Source organism: Myotis nattereri (assembly GCF_964212035.1).
Source record: "Myotis nattereri genome assembly, chromosome: 5".
Lineage (NCBI taxonomy): Eukaryota > Metazoa > Chordata > Mammalia > Chiroptera > Vespertilionidae > Myotis > Myotis nattereri.
This window is the reverse complement of record NC_138080.1, coordinates 33,136,269-33,155,637: the sequence shown is the minus strand read 5'-3', so window position 1 is coordinate 33,155,637 and position 19,369 is coordinate 33,136,269. Positions and strand designations below refer to the sequence as shown.

The following is a 19,369-nucleotide window of genomic DNA, read 5'->3' as shown; positions in this document are numbered from 1 at the left end:
TTTGTTGTGTTCCCGGCTTCCTAGGTCACTCACCAGTGATGCCCCACTGCTTCCACGGTGGAAAGGGTGGGGGTTTCCTACTCTAATGGTTCTCCCATGTGTTTGTACAATTTATAAGCATGCTCATGACTGAGTCCCACAGCCTTCCTGAGAGATAAGAGGCATGTCTCTGTTCAAAAGGGACTCATTTCCATTTTCCCCTGTATCTTCCCCACACCCCTGAGGAGAAAATGGGTGAGACATGCCTTCCTTTCCCAATTTTACAAAACAGGAATCTGTGGATCAGATGTGATGAGGGGGCAAACCTCGTAAATGGGACAAACAGGTGGATGCCCCGGTCCCAAGTCTGGGCGCTTTCTGCTCTGCTGGGTGAGACTTCCAGGCTTGTAGAAGGACTCAATATGCTTGCGCAAGATGCTTTAATGTTATGAAGTCATTAGATATACATTTTTATTTATTTGTTAAAGACAAAAAGGCAATTGTTCTGAGCTAAATTGTGTCTCCTTCTGTTGAAATCCTAACCCTCAGGGCCTCATAATATGACTGTATTTGGAGATAAGGTCTTTAAAGAGGTGATTAAGGTTAAATGAGGCCCCTGGGTGGACCCAGGGGAGTAAGAATCCCATTTAACTGGTGTCCTTAAAAGTAGAGGAGATTAGGACACACACAGGGGAAGACCGTGTGAAGACACAGCAAGAGAGCAGCCATCCACAAGCCCAGGAGAGAGGCCTCAGAAGAAACCAACCTGCCAACACCTCAATCTTGGACTTGCAGCCTCCTAGCGAGACTGTTGTTTCAGAAACCTAGTCTGTGCTGCTTTGTGGTAGCCCGAGGAAACGACACAATTCCCTTTAAGAAAATGGTTGTGACGCCTTTGAAATCCATCTGGCACAATCAAGTGTATGGGCTCCCTCCTCCCTCCTCTCCCATTACACTGACAACCCTGAGCAAAGAACAGCATTATGCTAAAGGTTTGTGTAACTGTCACTCCTGGACTTGGTGGGATGGGTGATCTTAGGTAAAGTCAAAAGAGCAAAAGGTTCCTCAGCTTTGGCAGAGCAGGCTAAGGGCCAGGCAGCCCCCAGGGGGTGATTAAGGACACCCTGTCCTCAGTGTGAGGGACAGATTTTACATAAAAGCCTTCCTTCAGACTGGCATGAGGCATAAACCAGCAGGAACCAAACAACTACACCCGAGTGCCAGCAGCATGACCTGGCACACAAGGTAAGGGCTGGGTTCCCTATGCCCACTGGGGCAGACCTACCAGCTAGTTTTTCAATATTCACTCGAAAAAGTAAAACAGGGTGACTTTGAAAGCCCCACTCTTGTCTTGGTTCCCCTGACTCTGACTAGTACAGATTCTTGTTCTCAGAGCATCATTTCTCTGTCCATTGACTGCAGAGAAAGCAACAAGGTGTTCTTCAAGGACTCCATGATGCTTGCACAATGGGTAATGAACTTCCACCCAGGAGGGCTACCTTGGAACCATGTCTGGAGCAATGAACTGCCTCCACAGTGGTTCTGCTCTGACTTGTTTTGTCTCATGTACCTAAACAGAGACAAGAAACAGGATATCCCACTCAGCACAGACATGCAGTTACCTGCACCCCGGTGACTTTCTCCAGCTCTTGCAGGGCCATGTCACTGTCGCGGACGAGGATGGTGACCATTCCTAAATCACGGGCTGGCTTCAGATTGGCCCCGATGTCATCCAAGAAAACAACCTGAATCCAAATAGCATGGACACTAGCATCACTTCAAGCAAAGTGAACTTCATGCATGAGAGACAACACCGAAATAAATACATTAATTTGTATATAGTGACTATCCTATATAATAAAGAAGCAATATGCAAATTGACCCTCACACCATAACACCGACACAAGATGGTGGCGCGCACAGCGGTGGCAGGGCAGGCAGGGCATTGGGGAACCACTCCAGGACTCAGGGCCATCCCACGGTGCACCAGCCACGTGGGGTGGGACTCCGGGACTTGGGCAGTCCCATGGTGCATGGGGGAAGGACCCTGGGTCTCGTGCAATTTTGAGTGACATGTCACTAGTTTTACAATAATGAGATAAAGAATGATTTTTCTCTCCATGTAACTTTACTCTTAAAATTAAAAACATTTAATTACAGAAGAATCACATAAACACACAGATATATGTGTTCCCACATACACCTACTGATTTCAGCCTGAATTCTGAAGCTGTGAGAAGATTAAGGAAGAATATAAACTATCAAAATGACATTCAAATTCATCTAGAAAGATCAACACATGTGAATTGACAAAAAAGTATGTCTGGAAAAGAACTGTAATACATGCAGATAAGAAAACAAAGCTATAAAAGGTTAAAAAGTAAAGTTTGGTACTAATAAAGATATGAACCAAAAAATAATAATCAATGAGATAGAAGAGAGTCTAGGAATAGATCCAAATACAAATTACAGTTTAGCTTCTAATAAAAGTGTCATGTCTAATCGATGAAGAAAAAGATTATTTAAAGAATATTTAGCTACTAGAGGCCCCGTGCACATTTGTGCACTGGGTGGTGGGGGGGGGGGGGGTGTCCCTTAGCCCAGCCTGCACCCTCTCACGGTCCAGGACCCATCAGGGGATGTCCTTAGTGCTGCCCCGGAGGCAGAAGCAAGAGAGGCTCCTGCCACTGCCGATGTGCTCACCAGCTATGGGCCTGGCTTCTGGTTGAATGGCGCTCCCCTGTGGGGGAGCTCCTGCATTGAACATCTGCCCTCTGGTGGTCAGTGCATGTCATAACAACTGTTCATTCCTCTGTTTGTTCAATTTGCATATTAGCCTTTTATTATATAGGATTTTACCAGTTTGAGGGGAAAAGTGGATACTCCATATCTTACTTCAAAATAAATTTTGAATGAATCAAAGGTATAAATTTTAATAAAAATAAAGGAGTAAGAGGTTCTTAGAACAGTAGAAGAAAGCATGGGTGCATTTATTTATACTCTTGAATTAGAGCAAGCCTGGACTTGTAAGCAGCTCCTTCAACCCCAAAGACCTAAATGAAAATACATTTACTTATGTGCATACAAAAATTTAGAGCATTTTTATAATGCTTAACCCAGGGACTGAGGAGAGCAGAAGCAACGTTTTAGAGAAAGACCTTCCTGGTTTCATTGAGCCTGATAAGGATTCCCAATGATGGAACTCAGGGTTTCATTGGATCAGGTGTGGGTGAGGTGGGGCCAATAAGAAAGAGTCAGAAATATCAGGGAAAGGAATTTAATCTTGGTCCAATCACCTTTTTGAAAATTAGAGTAGGGGAATACAATGCAAAAATTATTTTAGAATGCCGGGAGCCGGTCCATGCTTGCTGTTTCAAGGGACCTGGCATATATGGCATACTGTTCTTAATATGTTTGCTCACCTTCTTGGCACTATGTGTTTTAACCAAGGTCTCTGAGAAAGGTTGTTTCCCCAGGTAGGGATTTTCCCCTGAAGTTAGGGAGGGAATAAAACCTCTTAACTAAGTGCCAGGTGGGTAATTAATCACTTTAACTACGAACAATCATGCTTAAGCTACATAATCTTTACTCCCTGGAATGGAGATAAGAAACGCCCTAACCTTTGAAATAGAGATTGATAGGATTGGAATCAACTGGTATAAATACAGATGTAAGAAGACAGAACGAAGAGAGACAGAACCTAGGCACAGAACCTACACAGAACGTTCTCTAGAGACAGAAGAACTTCGCTGGAGAGAACATGGCAAAAGATCCTGGACAGAAACTGGCCTCAGAACCTAGAGACAGAACCTAGCGAGAGAACATGGCAAAAGATCCTGGACTGAACCTGACTACCGAAATTGGCAAGAGAACCTGACTAGAACCTGGTGACTGAACCTGGCTGGAGAACCTGGACAGAACCTGGCTGGAGAACCTAGCAAGGAAACATGGCTACAGAACCTGGCTGGAGAACCTGGAGAACATAGCAAGAGAACATGGACACAGAACCTGGCTGGAGATCCTAACCAGGGTACTTCATGTAGATCTAGAGCAGAACCTCTCTGGAGATCCTAACCAGAACTTCACTGGAGATCCTGACCAGAACTTGGCTAGAGATCCTGGCTAGGCTGCTGATCAACTGAACGCTGTCTTCGTGTCATTCCTTCTTCGCCGACTCCGTCCACACCTTTGGGGACCCCTGGACCCGCTGGGGCTGGACCCCAGCATTAGAATAGGTCAGAATTAAGGGATGCAGGGGTGCTTGGAAGACTGTTGCAATATTGGAGCCCATTCCTGTTCACCCTTTGGTGGGGTGACCCTGACTAACCTGTGGCTTTGGGAAAATCTCTCATGGTTGACCTGTTTTTACAGGTAAACTGAGGCAGCTGGTCTAGAAGTTTTCAATAATACCTATTTTGATCAAGGTCCTATAAAAGCCACAGAGAGGGGTCAGATGCTTATCTTTTGTAGAACTTTCTAGAAAAGATGGGTAAAAAGTCCTTTAGAAGACCTGGCCTGAGAGAAGTGGAACCTGCCACTGGACCTACAACCTTCATGCCAGGCCCCAGATAACCCCAACCTGCTCACTCCTCCTCCATTTTTCTTTTTGGCAATATCTCTAGAGCATTCTTTCCCAGTGAAAGGAAGCATCTACTATGTACCTCATTGGGGCTGGCCTTCAAGGTGTCCAACATAAATTTGTAGATCTGAGGATCAGGCTTGGCCATTCCAATCCGACATGACTCTATCAGGAAGTCAAAGTGTGGTCTCAGTTCACACATCAGCTGGGCCAGGCTTCTCCTCTGGGTGCTGTCATCCAGCCAGTTGTTGGTGAGGATGCAGGTTGTAAACCCTGAGCAAGAAGTCACCAGTGAATGGACCAGCTATAGAACTTTGTTCCGAGAAGCTCTGCCTGGAGCCAAGTAGGGTTCTACTAACTTACATCAATCTCCTGACATTGGGAAAGAATAATCTTCACCCTTAAGCACCTCCTGACACAGGGACACGAGAGTGAACCCACTGTGTATATTAAGGGCTTTCAGAAGCCCAGATGGAGATGCTGCATCTGCCTCCGGACTGTCCCTCCAGTATACCTTCCAGTCTGTGTTATGCAAAATCTGCTCAACTGCATTTCAAAACACCTGCTTTGGCTTTCAGAGACTGATTCCTATTTCAAAATGCAAACAGAGACAGCAATGCCCCCGGGCTTTCTCTGCCTAACCAGATGGAGCAAGAACCCCAAGATACTGGAGAGGAGACACAGCTGAGGCGATGGTGTGACACTTCCCACATGATATGAGTGAGAAATATGGGATGACTTGCCATAGTCAGGCAAGTCTACTGATAAGTGAGTGGAATGATTTCAAATACACTCATGAAGATTTGGGCTCTGACATTAAATAAATTGCCATTGAATGAACATGATTTCATGTCTTAGACCAGTGGTAGGCAAACTTATTAGTCAACAGAGCCAAATATCAACAGTACAATGATTGAAATTTCTTTTGAGAGCCAAATTTTTTAAACTTAAACTGTATAGGTAGGTACATTGTTATTAACTTAATTAGGGTACTCCTAAGGCTTAGGAAGAGCCACACTCAAGGGGCCAAAGAGCCGCATGTGGCTCGCGAGCTGCAGTTTCCCGACCATGGTCTTAGACCATTTGACACCATCTGAATCCAGATCACCCAACTCATAGCTCATCCTATGACAACCAGAGGTTGAAAAAAATATCATAGTTGTTTAAAAGGCCTTATATCATCACTGTGATAAGAGGTTGGGTCATTCAGGTCATTACTAATGTCACCAGAGGGAGAGAATTTTGCTCACAAGGCAGTCTCTGGTAAAAGTCACTTTATTAAATTCAATTCTTTCATTTTCCCAGCCATTCTGATAGTGCTGCTTTTTGCCATTTGGTATAACTTACTTTGGGACTATGTTTTAAGGACAGTTTTCCATCAAGGCCCAGACGATTTGTGACCTCAAAACACATTTAGATGTACCCTCTACCAAGGGTTCTGGTGTGGTTGGGTCAGAAAACGGCCAGTATTAGATCCTTACCCTTCTTTCTGAGAGCGAGAACCGCCTGAAGCATGCGTTGGTTGATCTTCCTTGCTGAAATGGCCTTGCCAAAGATCTGACTAACAGAGAAATTCTCAGGGAGGCTGATTCCAGAATCTTCGGCATGTTTCTTATAGTCTTCTTCCAGGAGTGACACCCACTGTAAAAATAAATTGTCCAGGGACTGACAGTTGGTACAATCACTTGGAAAAGCTTTTGGCAGCATTTACTAAATCTGAATATGCATTCCTTGTGATTCAGCAACTTCACTCCTGGACACATACATTGCAGGAAATGGAAATGTCTACATGTGTTCACTAAAACATGTACAAAAATGTTCGTGGCAGCATTACTCCTAAGAGCCCCACACTGGAAAATACTCAAATGCCCCTTTATGGGCTGAATTGTGCTCCCTCCCCTTTAAATTCGTGTTGAAGTTGTAATCCCCAGGACCTCAGAATGTGACTGTCCTTAGAAATAGGGTCTTTAAAGAGGTGATTAGGGTAAAATGAGGTCATGGTTTGACCCTAATCCAATCTGACTGGTGTCCTTATAAAAACAGGAGATTAGAAAACAGACACACACAGAGGACGGGCTGTGAGGACACAGGGCACAGATGGCCATCTAATGCCAAGGAGAGAGGCCTCAGAAGAAACGAACCCTGTGGATACCTTGATCTTGGCTACTGGCCTGCAGAGCTATACTATACATAGTCTTCCAACCCTTTCCTCCCATTCTTTCTAGAACATACTCTAATCAAACATTCACCTCCACATTCCAGAAACTTGTCTCATCAAGGTTACCAATGACCTTGTTGCGTTGCTATATCTAATGGGAACTCAATGTTAGATATTTTCATTTTACTTGACCTATTAGCTGCATTTGACACAGTTGATAACACTCTTCATTTAAAACTTGATAACCTGCCATGGCTGGGTGGGTCAGTTGGTTAGAGCATCATCCTAATATGCCAAGGTTGTAGGTTCAATTCCTGGTCAGGGCACATACAAGAATCAACCAATGAATGTATAAATAAGTGGCACAACAAATGGATGTTTCTCTCTCTCCCGCTCTCCCTCCCTTCCTCACTCTCTGCAAATCAAATAAAAATTTTAAAAAGTAAATAAAACTTGATAACCTCTTGGCTTTTAGGACTCCACACTCTCTTAATTTTCTTCTTTAATGGAGATGCATTATCCATCTCTGACTGCTGGGTCCTTCTCACCAACCTGACCTTTAACATCAGAGTACCCAGGACTCTGGCTCCTTCCATTTATGCTCTCTTTCTCCATGACCATATTAAGTCCAATGGTATGAAAAATACCATCTACCTGATGTAAATATGTATGTATGTGTATATATATATATATATATATTAGAGGCCCGGTGCACAAAAATTTGTGCACTTGGGGGGTGTGGGGGGGGGGTCCCTCAGCCCAGCCTGTGCCCTCTCGCAGTCTGGGACCCCTCGGGAGATAACGACCTGCTGGCTTAGGCCTGCTCCCGGGTTGCAGAGGGCAGGCCCAATCCCTAGGTGCAGCCCCTGGTTGGGCTCAGAGCAGGGCCGATTGGGGAGTTGGAGCGCTGCCCCCTGTCATGCACAGAGCAGGGCAGATCAGGAGGTTGCGATGCCACCCTCAGTCACGCTCAGGGTAGGGCCCATTGGGGGGTTGGTGCACCGCCCCGTGTCACACTCAAGGCAGGGTCGATGGGGAGGTTGCGGCGCCACCCCCTGAACAGGGCCAATCAGGGGGTTGGGGCTCTGACCCCTGTCACTCACAGAGCAGGGCCCATTAGGGGGGTTGGGGCTCTGTACCCTGTCACACACAGAGCAGGGTCGATCAGAGGGTTGGAGAGCTCGCCCCTGTCACACACAGAGCAGGGTCAATCAGGGGGTTGGATAGCTCGCCCCTGTCACACACAGAGCAGGGCCCATCATGGGGTTGGGGAGCCCCCGCCCTGTCACGCACAGAGAAGGGCTGATCAGGGGGTTGAGGAGCTCCCCCCTGTCACTCACAGAGTAGGGCTGATAGGGGAGTTGGGGCACCGCCCCCTGTCACAGACAGAGCAGGACGGATCAGGGGGTTGGGGCGCCACACCCTGTCACACTCAGGGCAGGGCCGATGGGGAGTTTATGGCTCTACCCCGTCACACACAGAGCAGGGCCCGTGGGGGGTGGGGGGGTGTTGGGGCACTGCACCCTGTCACACACAGAGCAGGGCCAATCAGGGGGTTGAGGCGCCGCACCCTGTCACACACAGAGCCACAGGGTGATCAGGGGGTAGGGGAGCTCCCCCCTATCAGGCACAGAGCAGGGCTGATCAACTGGTTGGGGCGCCTTCCCCTGTCACGAACAGAGCAGGGCCAATAGGGAGGTTGTGGCCCCGTCCCCTGACACACACAGAGCTGAAGGGCGATCACGGGGTTTGGGCACTGCCCCCTGTCATGCTGATCCTGGTGCCGGGAGGCCTCTCGGCTCCGCTGATCCCAGTGCTGGGAGGCATATTACCCTTTTACTTTATAGGATAGAGGCCTGGTGCATGGGTGAGGGCCGGCTGGTTTGCCCTGAAGGGTGTCCTGGATCAGGGTGGGGGTCCCCACTGGGGTGCCTGGCCAGCCTGGATGAGGGGATGATGGCTGTTTGCAGCTGGTCACACCCCCTTCAGGGTGGGGGTCTCCACTGGGGTGCCTGGCCAGTCTGGGTGAGGGGCTGAGGGCTGTTTTCAGGCTGGCGGGTGACTGAAGCTCCCAACCGCTCCTTTTTTTCTTTTTCTTTTTTATTCTGGGCCAGCTTTAGCTGTGAGGCTTGGCTCCAGCTCTGAGGCCTCTGCTGCTGAAAGCAGGTATCTGGTTTGTTTGGGTTCTATAATCGAAACACTGTTTCAACTCCAGCTCTGAGATCCTGGCTGGCTGAAAGCAGGTTTATGGGGTTTTGTTTAGCTTCTATATTTGTAACAATGTTTCAAACTGCAAGTTCAGAGGCCGGCAAGGTAGGTGGGGAACGTTAGCTTCCTCCGTCACTGAAGCAAGCAAGCCTCATGTTCGCTTCAAGCTGCCTGGCTGCCGGCTGCCATCTTGGCTGGCAGTTAATTTGCATATCACCCTGATTAGCCAATGGGAAGGGTAGTGGTGTGACACCAATTTGCATGTTTCTCTTTTATTAGTATATATATTCAACCTGGACCTCTTTCTTGAACTCTGAGTTTGTATATCCAGCTGCCTATTCCACATCTATTTGGATATCAATGAACATTTAAAATTAAAATATCCCAAATTGAGCACCTGATTTCCCAACCCCCACAGCCATCATCCCTCTTCCATTTAAGAGAAAACCATACTTCCAGTTTGCTTTGGCCAGAAGCCTGAGTCATCCTTAACTTCTCTCTCATGCCTATCATTCAATCCATCAGATTGGCCCCGATTCAGGAAAACCTGTTGAATCTACCATCAAAATAGTCCCAGAATTTGACTACTTTTTACCACTTCTACCAACACTACCTTAGTTTAAGCCATCATTATCTTTCTCCTGGATTTTCTAATAGCTTCCATAATTAGTCTTTGTACAATAATCTTGGCCTTCTTGATCTATTCATGTAATAGCCAGAGGAGGTTTTAAAAATATATGTCAGCTAACATCACTTTGCTGGTCAAATTCTCCCAATGCCTTTCCATCTCACTCAAGGGAAAAGAAGAAGAAGAAAAAAGAAGCAGAATGGAAAAAGAGATTGAAGTATATTCATATGATGGAATATCATATGGCAAAGAGAATAAAACTATCTACAACTTCACATTTATAATTTTCATTAATATAATGTTGAGGGAAAAGAGCCAGATAAAAAAGAGTGTGCCTACATGATTCCATTTACATGAAGTACAAAATAAGCAGAAGTAATCTTTAAGGTTAGAGTCCTGATGGCAGTCTTAGAGGGCTAAGTGTGGTACCTGGTGATGATAATGTTTATTTATTTATTTTTAATAGGTTTTATTGATTCTAGAGAGAGAGGAAGGGAGAGGGATAGAGAAACATTGGTGAGAGAGAGAGAAACATTGATCGGCTGCCTCTTGCATGCCCCCTACTGGGGATCAAGCTCAAAACCCAGGCATGTGCCCTGACCAGGAATTGAACCATTGACTTCTCATTGCATGGGACAACACTCAACCAACTGAGCCACACCAGCCTGGGGCTAATGTTTTATTTCTTTCCTGGTGCTGGTGACAAGGGTGTATTTATTTTATGAAAACTCATCAAACCATATACTTTCTGTACTTTTTATTTGTACAATATACATAAAAGCTAAAAGATGAATTCATTCCTAAGGTATCCTATATAATAAAAGGGTAATATGCAAACTGACCCTAACAGCAGAACAACTGGTCACTATGACACACACTGACTACAAGGGGGCAGACGCTCAATGCAGGAGCTGCCTGCTGGTGGTCAGTGCGCTCCCACAGGGGGAGCTCTGCTCAGCCACAAGCCAGGCTGATGGCTACCAGTACAGTGGTAGTGGTGGTAGCCTCTCCCGCCTCCTCAGCAGAGCTAAGGATGTCAGACTGCAGCTTAGGCCTGCTCCCCCCTGGCAAGTGGACATCCTCCGAGGGCTCCCGGGCTGCCAGAGGGATGTCTGATTGCCAGCTTAGGCCCAATCCCCCGGGGAGCGGGCCTAAGCCAGCAGGTGGTCATTCCCCGAGGGGTCCCAGACTGCGAGAGGGCACAGGCTGGGCTGAGGGACTCCCCCCACCAAGTGCACAAATTTTTGTGCATCGGGCCTCTAGTCTCTACTAATAAAAGGGTAATATGCTAATTAGACCAGGAGTCCTTCCGGACAAAGCCATGGTGGCGGGGCAGTTAGGGGAAATCAAGCCAGGAGGGGAGGGCAGTTGGGGGCGAGCAGGCCAGCAGGGGGGGCCAGTTGGGGGCGAGCAGGCTGGCAGAGGGGGGTAGTTGGGGGTGAGCAGGCTGGCAGGGGGGACAGTTGGGGATGAGAAGGCCGGCAGGGAGGCAGTTGGAGGCAAGCAGGCTGACAGGCAGAGTGGTTAGGAGCCAGCGGTCCCAGATTGCAAGAGGGATGTCTGACTGCCGGTTTAGGCCCGATCCCACGAATCAGACATCCCCCAAGGGGTCCCAGATTGCAGAGGGTGCAGGCCAGTCTGAGGGACACCCCTCCTCCCCCCGCACGAATTTCGTGTACCAGGCCAGTAGTCTATATATATAAAAGCCTAAGTGACCGTTACGACTGAATGACTGGAACGGCAGGTTGACCAGTCACTATGATGCACACTGACCACCAGGGGTCAGACACTCAATGCAGGAGCTGCCCCCAGTGGTCAGTGTGCTCCCATAGGGGGAGCACTGCTCAGCCAGAAGCCAGGCTCATGGCTGGCCAGCACAGCTGCAGCGGTGGGAGCCTCTCCTGACTCCATGGCCTCTCCCAACTCCGCAGCAGAGTAGCAGGCACAGCAGGTCAGGATGAATGCAAGCAGCATAATGTCAGCTCAGGCTCCTCCCTAGCCACCTGCCGCTTGGTGAACTGCTACACCCCTTGGGGGATGTCTGACTGCTGGTTTAGGCCCGGCCTGTGGGGATCGAGCCTAAACCGGCACTTGGATATCCCCGAGGATCCTAGATTAGAGAGAGTTTCTAGTAATTGTAGTGAAAATCCTACACCCATTTAGTCTTCTTTAGCCTGTGTGTAGTTTCTAGGAAACTTGAATAAGTTAGAGGAAGTGGTCAGAAAAACCAGTTATACTATGATAAAGGCTAGGCTGAGGGAACCACCGCCCCCTCCATACACGAATCTGTGCACTGGGCCTCTAGTGACTTTTTAAAAGACAAATGGAACCTAAGTAGCCTTTATCATAGTATAACTGGTTTTTCAGACCACTTCCTCTAACTTATTCAAGTTTCCTAGAGACTACACACAGGCTAAGGAAGACTAAATGGGTGTAGGATTTTCACTACGATTACTAGAAACTCTCTCTAATTTCTATGTTTATTGAAAATATATAGTACTTCTTTCTTTCCTTACTTTTCAACAGTATTAACTGCAGCTTTTTTATTGATTCAAGCTTAGTAACATTTATTCCCAATATCATTCCAGTTTTCATTCACTAGTTGCCACAATGTGTGTGTGTGTGTCTGTGTGTGTGTGTGTGTGTGTGTGTGTGTGTGTGAGAGAGAGAGAGAGAGAGGTTTAAAGTGCAATTCATTATACTCCACACACTAAGATCACATTTGCCTTCACAGAAAAAGTGGGCTCTTGCTTCCTATTACAGTAAGCTCCAAGTTCTCTGACTGACCTATAAGTGGCTGTAAGTCATAATAAATTTTTAAAATATAGATGGTTTTATCTGTGTATTTATAGAGTAGATTCTCAATAGCCTTTCTTCTTTGAGGCACTAATAGAGAATTCAAATGGTGTTCAATCCTGATTACATTGTTAAAAAATAATTGAGGTTGTAATAACAGTAATAACTATTATTTTTTGAGCACTTACTCTGCACCAGGCACTATGCTAAGCACTTTTCAAGCTTAATAACAACCTGGGAAATAGATAGTATTATCTCATCTTATAGGTGGCAAAACTGAGACTGTGAGAGGTTTAAGCAAGTTGCTGAGGTCACTCAGTCTATAAGGGGGAACTACGGTTCAAATCCTGATCTCTGACCCCACAGTCCACCCATAATATAGTTATTAGTTAACAACCCTCCCCAGTGGCAATATCTGAAAATAGCTACTCCAATGATGACCACTATAAAAAATAAACAGAAAATAATGTGGGTTGGCAAAGACATGAAAAAATTGGAACCTCTGTACACTGTTGGGGGAGAATGTAAAATGGTGTAGCAGCTATGGAAAACAGCATGGTGATTCCTCAAATACTAAAAATGGAACTCTCATATGATCCAGCAGTTTCATTTTTGTATATATACCCAGAGAAAATTGACATCAAGGTCTCAAACAGATATATTAATAATACACCCATGTTTATAGCAGCATTATTCACAATAACACAAAGGTGGAAACAACCCAAGTGTCCATCAACGGATGAATGAGTAAACTAAATGTGGTATATATATTAAAATACAAATGGAACCTAATTAGCATTTATCACAGTATAATCCCTCCTGTGAGGTAGCACATCATGTCCCCTGCTACACCACAGATGAACCCTGAAGACCTTATGCTAAATGAAATCAACCAGTTACACAAAGACAAATATTGCATGATTCCACAAACATAAGGCACCTGCAGTAGCTAAATACATAAAAAGAGAAAGTTCAATAGCAGTTACAGGGTGAGGAGAGAGAAAAAGAAAGCTATTGTTTAATGGGTATAGAATTTCAATTTTGCAAGATAAAGAGTTCTGGAGATGGATGGTATGCAATATGAATATACTAACACCACTGAACTGTATACTTAAATATAATCAAGTTGGTAGATTTTATGGTATGTTCATTTTACCACAGTTTTTTTAAAAAGCTACTTTGGCTACTGTAACTCCCTGGCACAGACCTTGAAAAGTTTGGAAATTCCCCAGTCATTGAGGTATGTCTCTCTGCTTGGCCCCAAAAGACAATAACCCAGTCTAAAATGTCCCTTTTGTGTGTCTTCGGGCTTCCAGCCCGTCTTGTGAGTTAAAGGCATAAGGGGTACATGGGTAAAGCAGACACGGCTCGGCCCTCAGAGGGGCATGGTCAGTGCGGGAGATGGGCACGTAGGCACTGAATGTCTTCTCAAGGGTGTCCCTTACCTGGGAAAACGTGATCTCTCCCCTCATGAGACGGAAACTGGAACTATCCGGGTCTCCTTTCTTGAAAACTTCATTGAGAAAGCCTCTGAAAGACAAATGTCATAAATGTCCAGGGACTTCATCACAGTGGCAAATGGGGACAGACACTATTTAGATCCGTGGTAGGCAGTTAGACAGACATGAGCAGAGCAAGGATGATGCTGGAGCTGAAATACACCTGATGCCTACATGTATTTACTGAGGGTCAGAACCTCAGTGTCCTGGGGGCTTAATGCTTAAGGGCTATCCTCTGGCCCCCCTGTTCATTCCCTCTCTAGGTGGGGGCGGGGGTCTAACCCACATGACTAGCAACATGCCAGGGGAGGACAGGTCAAAGGAGGCTCCGAACACATGACCAGCAATACGAAAGGTCAGGGGTCTAAACCTCATGACCAGCCATATGCTAGGGGAGGAAAGGCTACCCTGAGGGCAAAGTCCTGATTTTCCCAGTTTTTCCCATTGCTGGGCACCTGGGGCTTTCCACCCTGGTGACCTTCTGTACATGGTGGTTGTCTTTGCTCTGCTCATGTCTGTCTAACTGCCCACCACAATGTACATGTAATGAACAGTATGGTTAGGAGTTGCTAAAAGAGACAAACCTTAAAACTTCTCATCAAAAGAAAATAGTTACAAATAAAATACTGATTTCAGTTTTCAATAAAATTGGAAATTTAGCAATCATGTTTTGTTGTAGTAAAACATACATGACATAAAACTGACCATTTTAACCACTTTTAAAGATATATATGTTTTTTATTGATTTCAGAGAGGAAGAGAAAGGGAAATATCAATGAGGAGAGAGAATCATTGATCAGCTGCCTCCTGCATGACCCCAGTGGGGTCCAGCCCACAACCCGACCATGTGAAGTGAATGGGAATTGAACTTGACATCCTAGTTCATAGGTTGATGCTCAACCACTGAGCCACACTGTCCGGGCACATTTTAACCACTTTTAAGTGTACAGCTCAGTGGCATTAAGTAATACATCTGCATTGTTGTGCAACCATCACCACATCCATCTCCAGAACTTTTTCATCTTCAAATCTTTGCCAACCTGAAACTCTATACACATTAAATCATAACTCCCCATTCCCCCTGCAGTAAATCAGATTACATTGCATATATTTCGCAACCTCCTCAGGCTCCCACAAATCATTAACTATATATGAAATGTAATCTCACACTGTTAACTACAATAATCTGTTAGTGACTTTCACACAACTGAACAATTGAAATTTACGATTATATCTAAAACCCATTACCTGTCCCCCAAAGGGATTCTTTACATATTGAATGCATACATTCATAGCTGATAATGTATTGGGCAGAGCAGCTGAAAGCATCAGATCTGTCCTATGATAAACTGAAGGCAAAGTAATTTACCCTCCTTGGGGAATGTTTTGGTATGAGTGAGTGGGGGAGGCTGGAAGGAAGGAAAGCTAAACAGACCTGGGTGTGGCAGTGTGGGGCAGAAGACCAGTGTTGTTTCCACCCCAACTGGCCAACAACAGGTGAGTGTACTGCAACTCAATGCTGCCAAGAGTCAGCACAGACCTGTGGACAAAAAGGGGCCACATACTAAACCTGACAAGCTCAGGAGAGGCCTGGGTGGTGGCCTTACAAACTCAGACACCTAAAAGAGCCACATAGGATGGTCTGAAATTGAAAACTTTTTAACCAAAAACAGTGCATGGTCTATATGACAAACCTACAGCCAACATCATACTCAATGGGAGAACACTAAAAGCATTTTCCTTAAGGTCAGAAACAAGACGAGGATGTTAGCTTTCACCACTCTTTCCACTGGAAGTCCTAGCCACAGAGATCAGACATGAAGAAAAAATAAAAGGCATCCAAATTGGAATGGAGGAAGTAAAACTAATTATTCACAAATGATATGATATTGTACATAGAAAACCCTAAAGACTCCAAAAAAACAACAACCCTGCTATATATAATAAATAAATTCGCAAAGTAGCAGGATAGAAAATTAACACCTGGAAATCAATGGCATTTTTTTGTGTTTTTTTTTAAATTAAATCTTTATTGTTCAGATTATTACAGTTGTTCCTCTTTTTTTCCCCCCATAGCTCTCTTCCATCCAGTTTCCACCCCACCCATTGTCCTTACCCCTTCCACTGTCCTCATTCATAGGTGTCCGATTTTTGTCCAGTCTCTTCCTTCACCCCCACACCCCTTTCCCCCCAAGAATTGTCAGTCCACTCCCTTTCCATGCCCTTGGTTCTATTATATTCACCAGTTTACTCTGTTCATCAGATTTTTTATTCACTTGATTTTTAGATTCACTTGTTGATAGATATGTATTTGCTGTTCATAATTTTTATCTTTACCTTTTTCTTCTTCCTCTTCTTAAAGAATACCTTTCAGCATTTCATATAATGCTGGTTTGGTGGTGATGAACTCCTTTAGCTTTTTCTTATCTGTGAAGCTCTTTATCTGACCTTTAATTCTGAATGATAGCTTTGCTGGATAAAGTAATCTTGGTTGTAGGTTCTTGGCATTCATCACTTTGAATATTTCTTGCCACTCCCTTCTGGCCAGCAAAGTTTCTGTTGAGAAATCAGCTGACAGTCGTATGGCTACTCCCTTGTAGATAACTGACTGTCTTTCTCTTGCTGCTTTGAAGATTCTCTCTTTGTCTTTTGCTCTTGGCATTTTAATTATGATGTGTCTTGGTGTGGTCCTCTTTGGATTCCTTTTGTTTGGGGTTCTCTGCGCTTCCTGGACTTGTAAGTCTATTTCTTTCACCAGGTAGGGGAAGTTTTCTGTCATTATTTCTCCAAATAGGTTTTCAATATCTTGCTCTCTCCCTTCTTCTGGCACCACCATAATTCTGATGTTGGTACGCTTGAAGTTGTCCCAGAGGCTCCTTACACTATCTTCATATTTTTGGAATCTTTTTTCTTTTTTCTTTCCCGGTTGGGTATTTTTTGTTTCTTCATATTTCAAATCTTTGACTTGATTCTTGGGATCCTCTTGTCTGCTGTTGGATCTCTGTATAATATTCTTTATTTCAGTCAGTGTATGCTTAATTTCTAGTTGGTCTTTTTTCATAACCTCTAGGGTCTCACTAAATTTATCGGCGGTTTCCAGAAAACTCTTGAAAAACCTTATAACCGTGGTTTTGAACTGTATATCCAGTCATTTGCTTTCCTCCATTTTTGTCATTTGTGACTCGTTTCTTTGTCTCCACATTTTTTATGCTTCCCTGTGTTGGTAGAGTGGCTTTGTGTGCTAGGTGTCCTATAGGGCCCAGTGGCTCAGCCTCCCCAATTACCTGAGGTGGACACTCTTGGTGCACCCTTTTGTGGGCTTTGTGCACAGTCTTGTTGTAGTTAAGCCTTGATTGTTGTAGGTATCACTGGGAGGAATTGACCTCCAGGCCAATTGGCTGTGAGAATCAGCTGTGTCTGCAGTGGGAGAACTTCTGTGCTGAAGACACCCTTCTGGGGCAAGACTTGCTTCAGTGAGGCTTTGGTGCTCACTGAGTCGGCCCCCTGAGTGTGTCCCTTATGGATCTGAGGAGTTTTAATCTGGATGGTCCCACTCTGACCACTGGGTACACTGGCTCTTGGATTTAAGGAGGTGCTAATTTAGCCTCAGCCTGAGGCTACCCAGCAGGAGCTACGAGGAGATCTGCAGATTCCCCTTCCTTTTTTGGGGTTTGGAGGTGCCCAGATGAGGCCCAGCTGTCAAGCAATGCAAGCTGCTGTGGGGCCTTGGGCCTCTCTTGGAAGTTCTGGGTCTGTCTGGCCCAGATGCAGTTTGTTAGGTAATTTTCAGATTGCAAAGGGCCAGGGCATTCATATGCAAAAGCCTCTGCTGCAGCTTGGGTTGGGTGGGGTCTCAGGGAATCAACAGGGCGGAGCAAGCAGCTATGGCTGATCCTCAGCCCTGCCCTAAGAGGCCCCATGTCTCAGTGTCCCGGTAATTGCTGCAAGCACCTCTGAGGGAAAGCCGCCCTCAATTTCCGAGTTCTGCCTGCTGCCAGACAGTCCAGTTTCTCCCCGTATGAGTCCTGGGTCCCCAGAGACTTCCCGGAGCTGGAGTTCAGAGCAGTCAGGAGCTTGTGACTCCCTCCCGATTCAAAAAGACAACCACATCCTCAGGTGCCAGCCCCTTTCCGCGCGCGCTGGAGCCTCCGTACCTCTGCACTTTATTTCCGCAGCTCCTCTGAGTCTCATGGAAGTGTGCTTTTTTCTCTTTCCTTCTAGCTGTAGAATTTCCACTCAGCCAGCCTTCCTGCAGTTCTGGATGATGTCTGTTTTGTCTTTTCGTTGTATTTTTGAAGTTGTTGTGGGGAGGCAGCAATTTCCAGTGTTTACTTATGCCACCATCTTGGTTTCTCTCAATGGCATTTTTATACACCAATAATGAACCCTCAGAAAGAGAAACTAAAAAATATTCCATTTACCATTGCAACAACAACAATAAAAAATATTGAGGAATAAAGTTAACCAAGGAGGTAAAAGACCTGTACTCAGAAAACTATAGAACATTGAAAAAGGAAATAGAGGAAGACACAAAAAAGTGGAAGTGTACCATGTTCATAGATAAGAAAAATTAACATGACTAAAATGTCCAAACTACCCAGAACAATCTACAGATTCAACACAAACCCTATTAAAATACCACTGGCATATTTTACATATCTACAACAAATACTCCAAAAATTTATATGGAACCAAAAAGAACCTGAATAGCAATCTTGAGAAAGAAGAACAAAGATGGAAGGATCACAATACCAGATAGAAAACTATACTACAAAGCCATTGTAATCAAAACAGCTTGGTATTGGCACAAGAACAGGCATATAGGTCAATGGAACAGAACAGAGACCCCAGAAATCAACCCAAGCCATTATGCTCAATTAGTATTTGACAGAGGAGGCAAGAGCATACAATGGAGTAAAGATAGTTTCTTCAATAAATGATGTTGGGAAAATTGGACAGGTACATGCAAAAAAATGAAACTAGACCCATGGTCGGCAAACCGCGGCTCGCGAGCCACATGTGGCTCTTTGGCCCCTTGAGTGTGGCTCTTCCACAAAATACCACATGCGGGCGCGCACGTACAGTGCTTTTGAAACTTTGTGGCCCATGCACAGAAGTCAGTATTTTGTGGAAGAGCCACACTCAAGGGGCCAAAGAGCCGCATGTGGCTTGCAAGCCGCGGTTTGCCGAGCCACAGTTTGCCAACCACTGAACTAGACCATAAACTTAAGCCATACACAAGAATAATCTCAAAATGGATAAAAGACTTTAATGTAAGTTGAGAAACCATAAAAATCCTAAAAGAAAAGCATAAGCAGTAAAATCTCAGACATCTCATGTAGCAGTATTTACACAGACACAATGCTTAGGCAAGGGAAACAAGTGAAAAAATTAACAAATGGGACTACATCAAACTAGAAAAGCTTCTGCACAGCAAAAGAAACTATTAACAAAATGAAAAGGAAACCTATGGTATGGGAAAACATATTCATCAATGATACATCTGATAAGGGTTTAATTTC

The 19,369-nt window shown here is 45.1% G+C and overlaps 1 protein-coding gene across 1 annotated transcript in view; it reads right to left on the bottom strand.

Annotated features, from left to right (window-relative positions):
• Nucleotides 1-19,369, bottom strand: part of LOC308519963 (bifunctional epoxide hydrolase 2-like) — a 74,122-nt gene that overhangs the window by 40,861 nt on the left and 13,892 nt on the right. The window contains exons 2-5 of the mRNA XM_081092338.1: nucleotides 13,794-13,878; nucleotides 6,040-6,199; nucleotides 4,641-4,831; nucleotides 1,602-1,724 (exon numbers count right to left, since the gene is read on the bottom strand). Coding sequence (XP_080948464.1) covers nucleotides 1,602-1,724; nucleotides 4,641-4,831; nucleotides 6,040-6,199; nucleotides 13,794-13,878 — 559 coding nt within the window. The remainder of the gene's footprint in view (nucleotides 1-1,601; nucleotides 1,725-4,640; nucleotides 4,832-6,039; nucleotides 6,200-13,793; nucleotides 13,879-19,369) is intronic.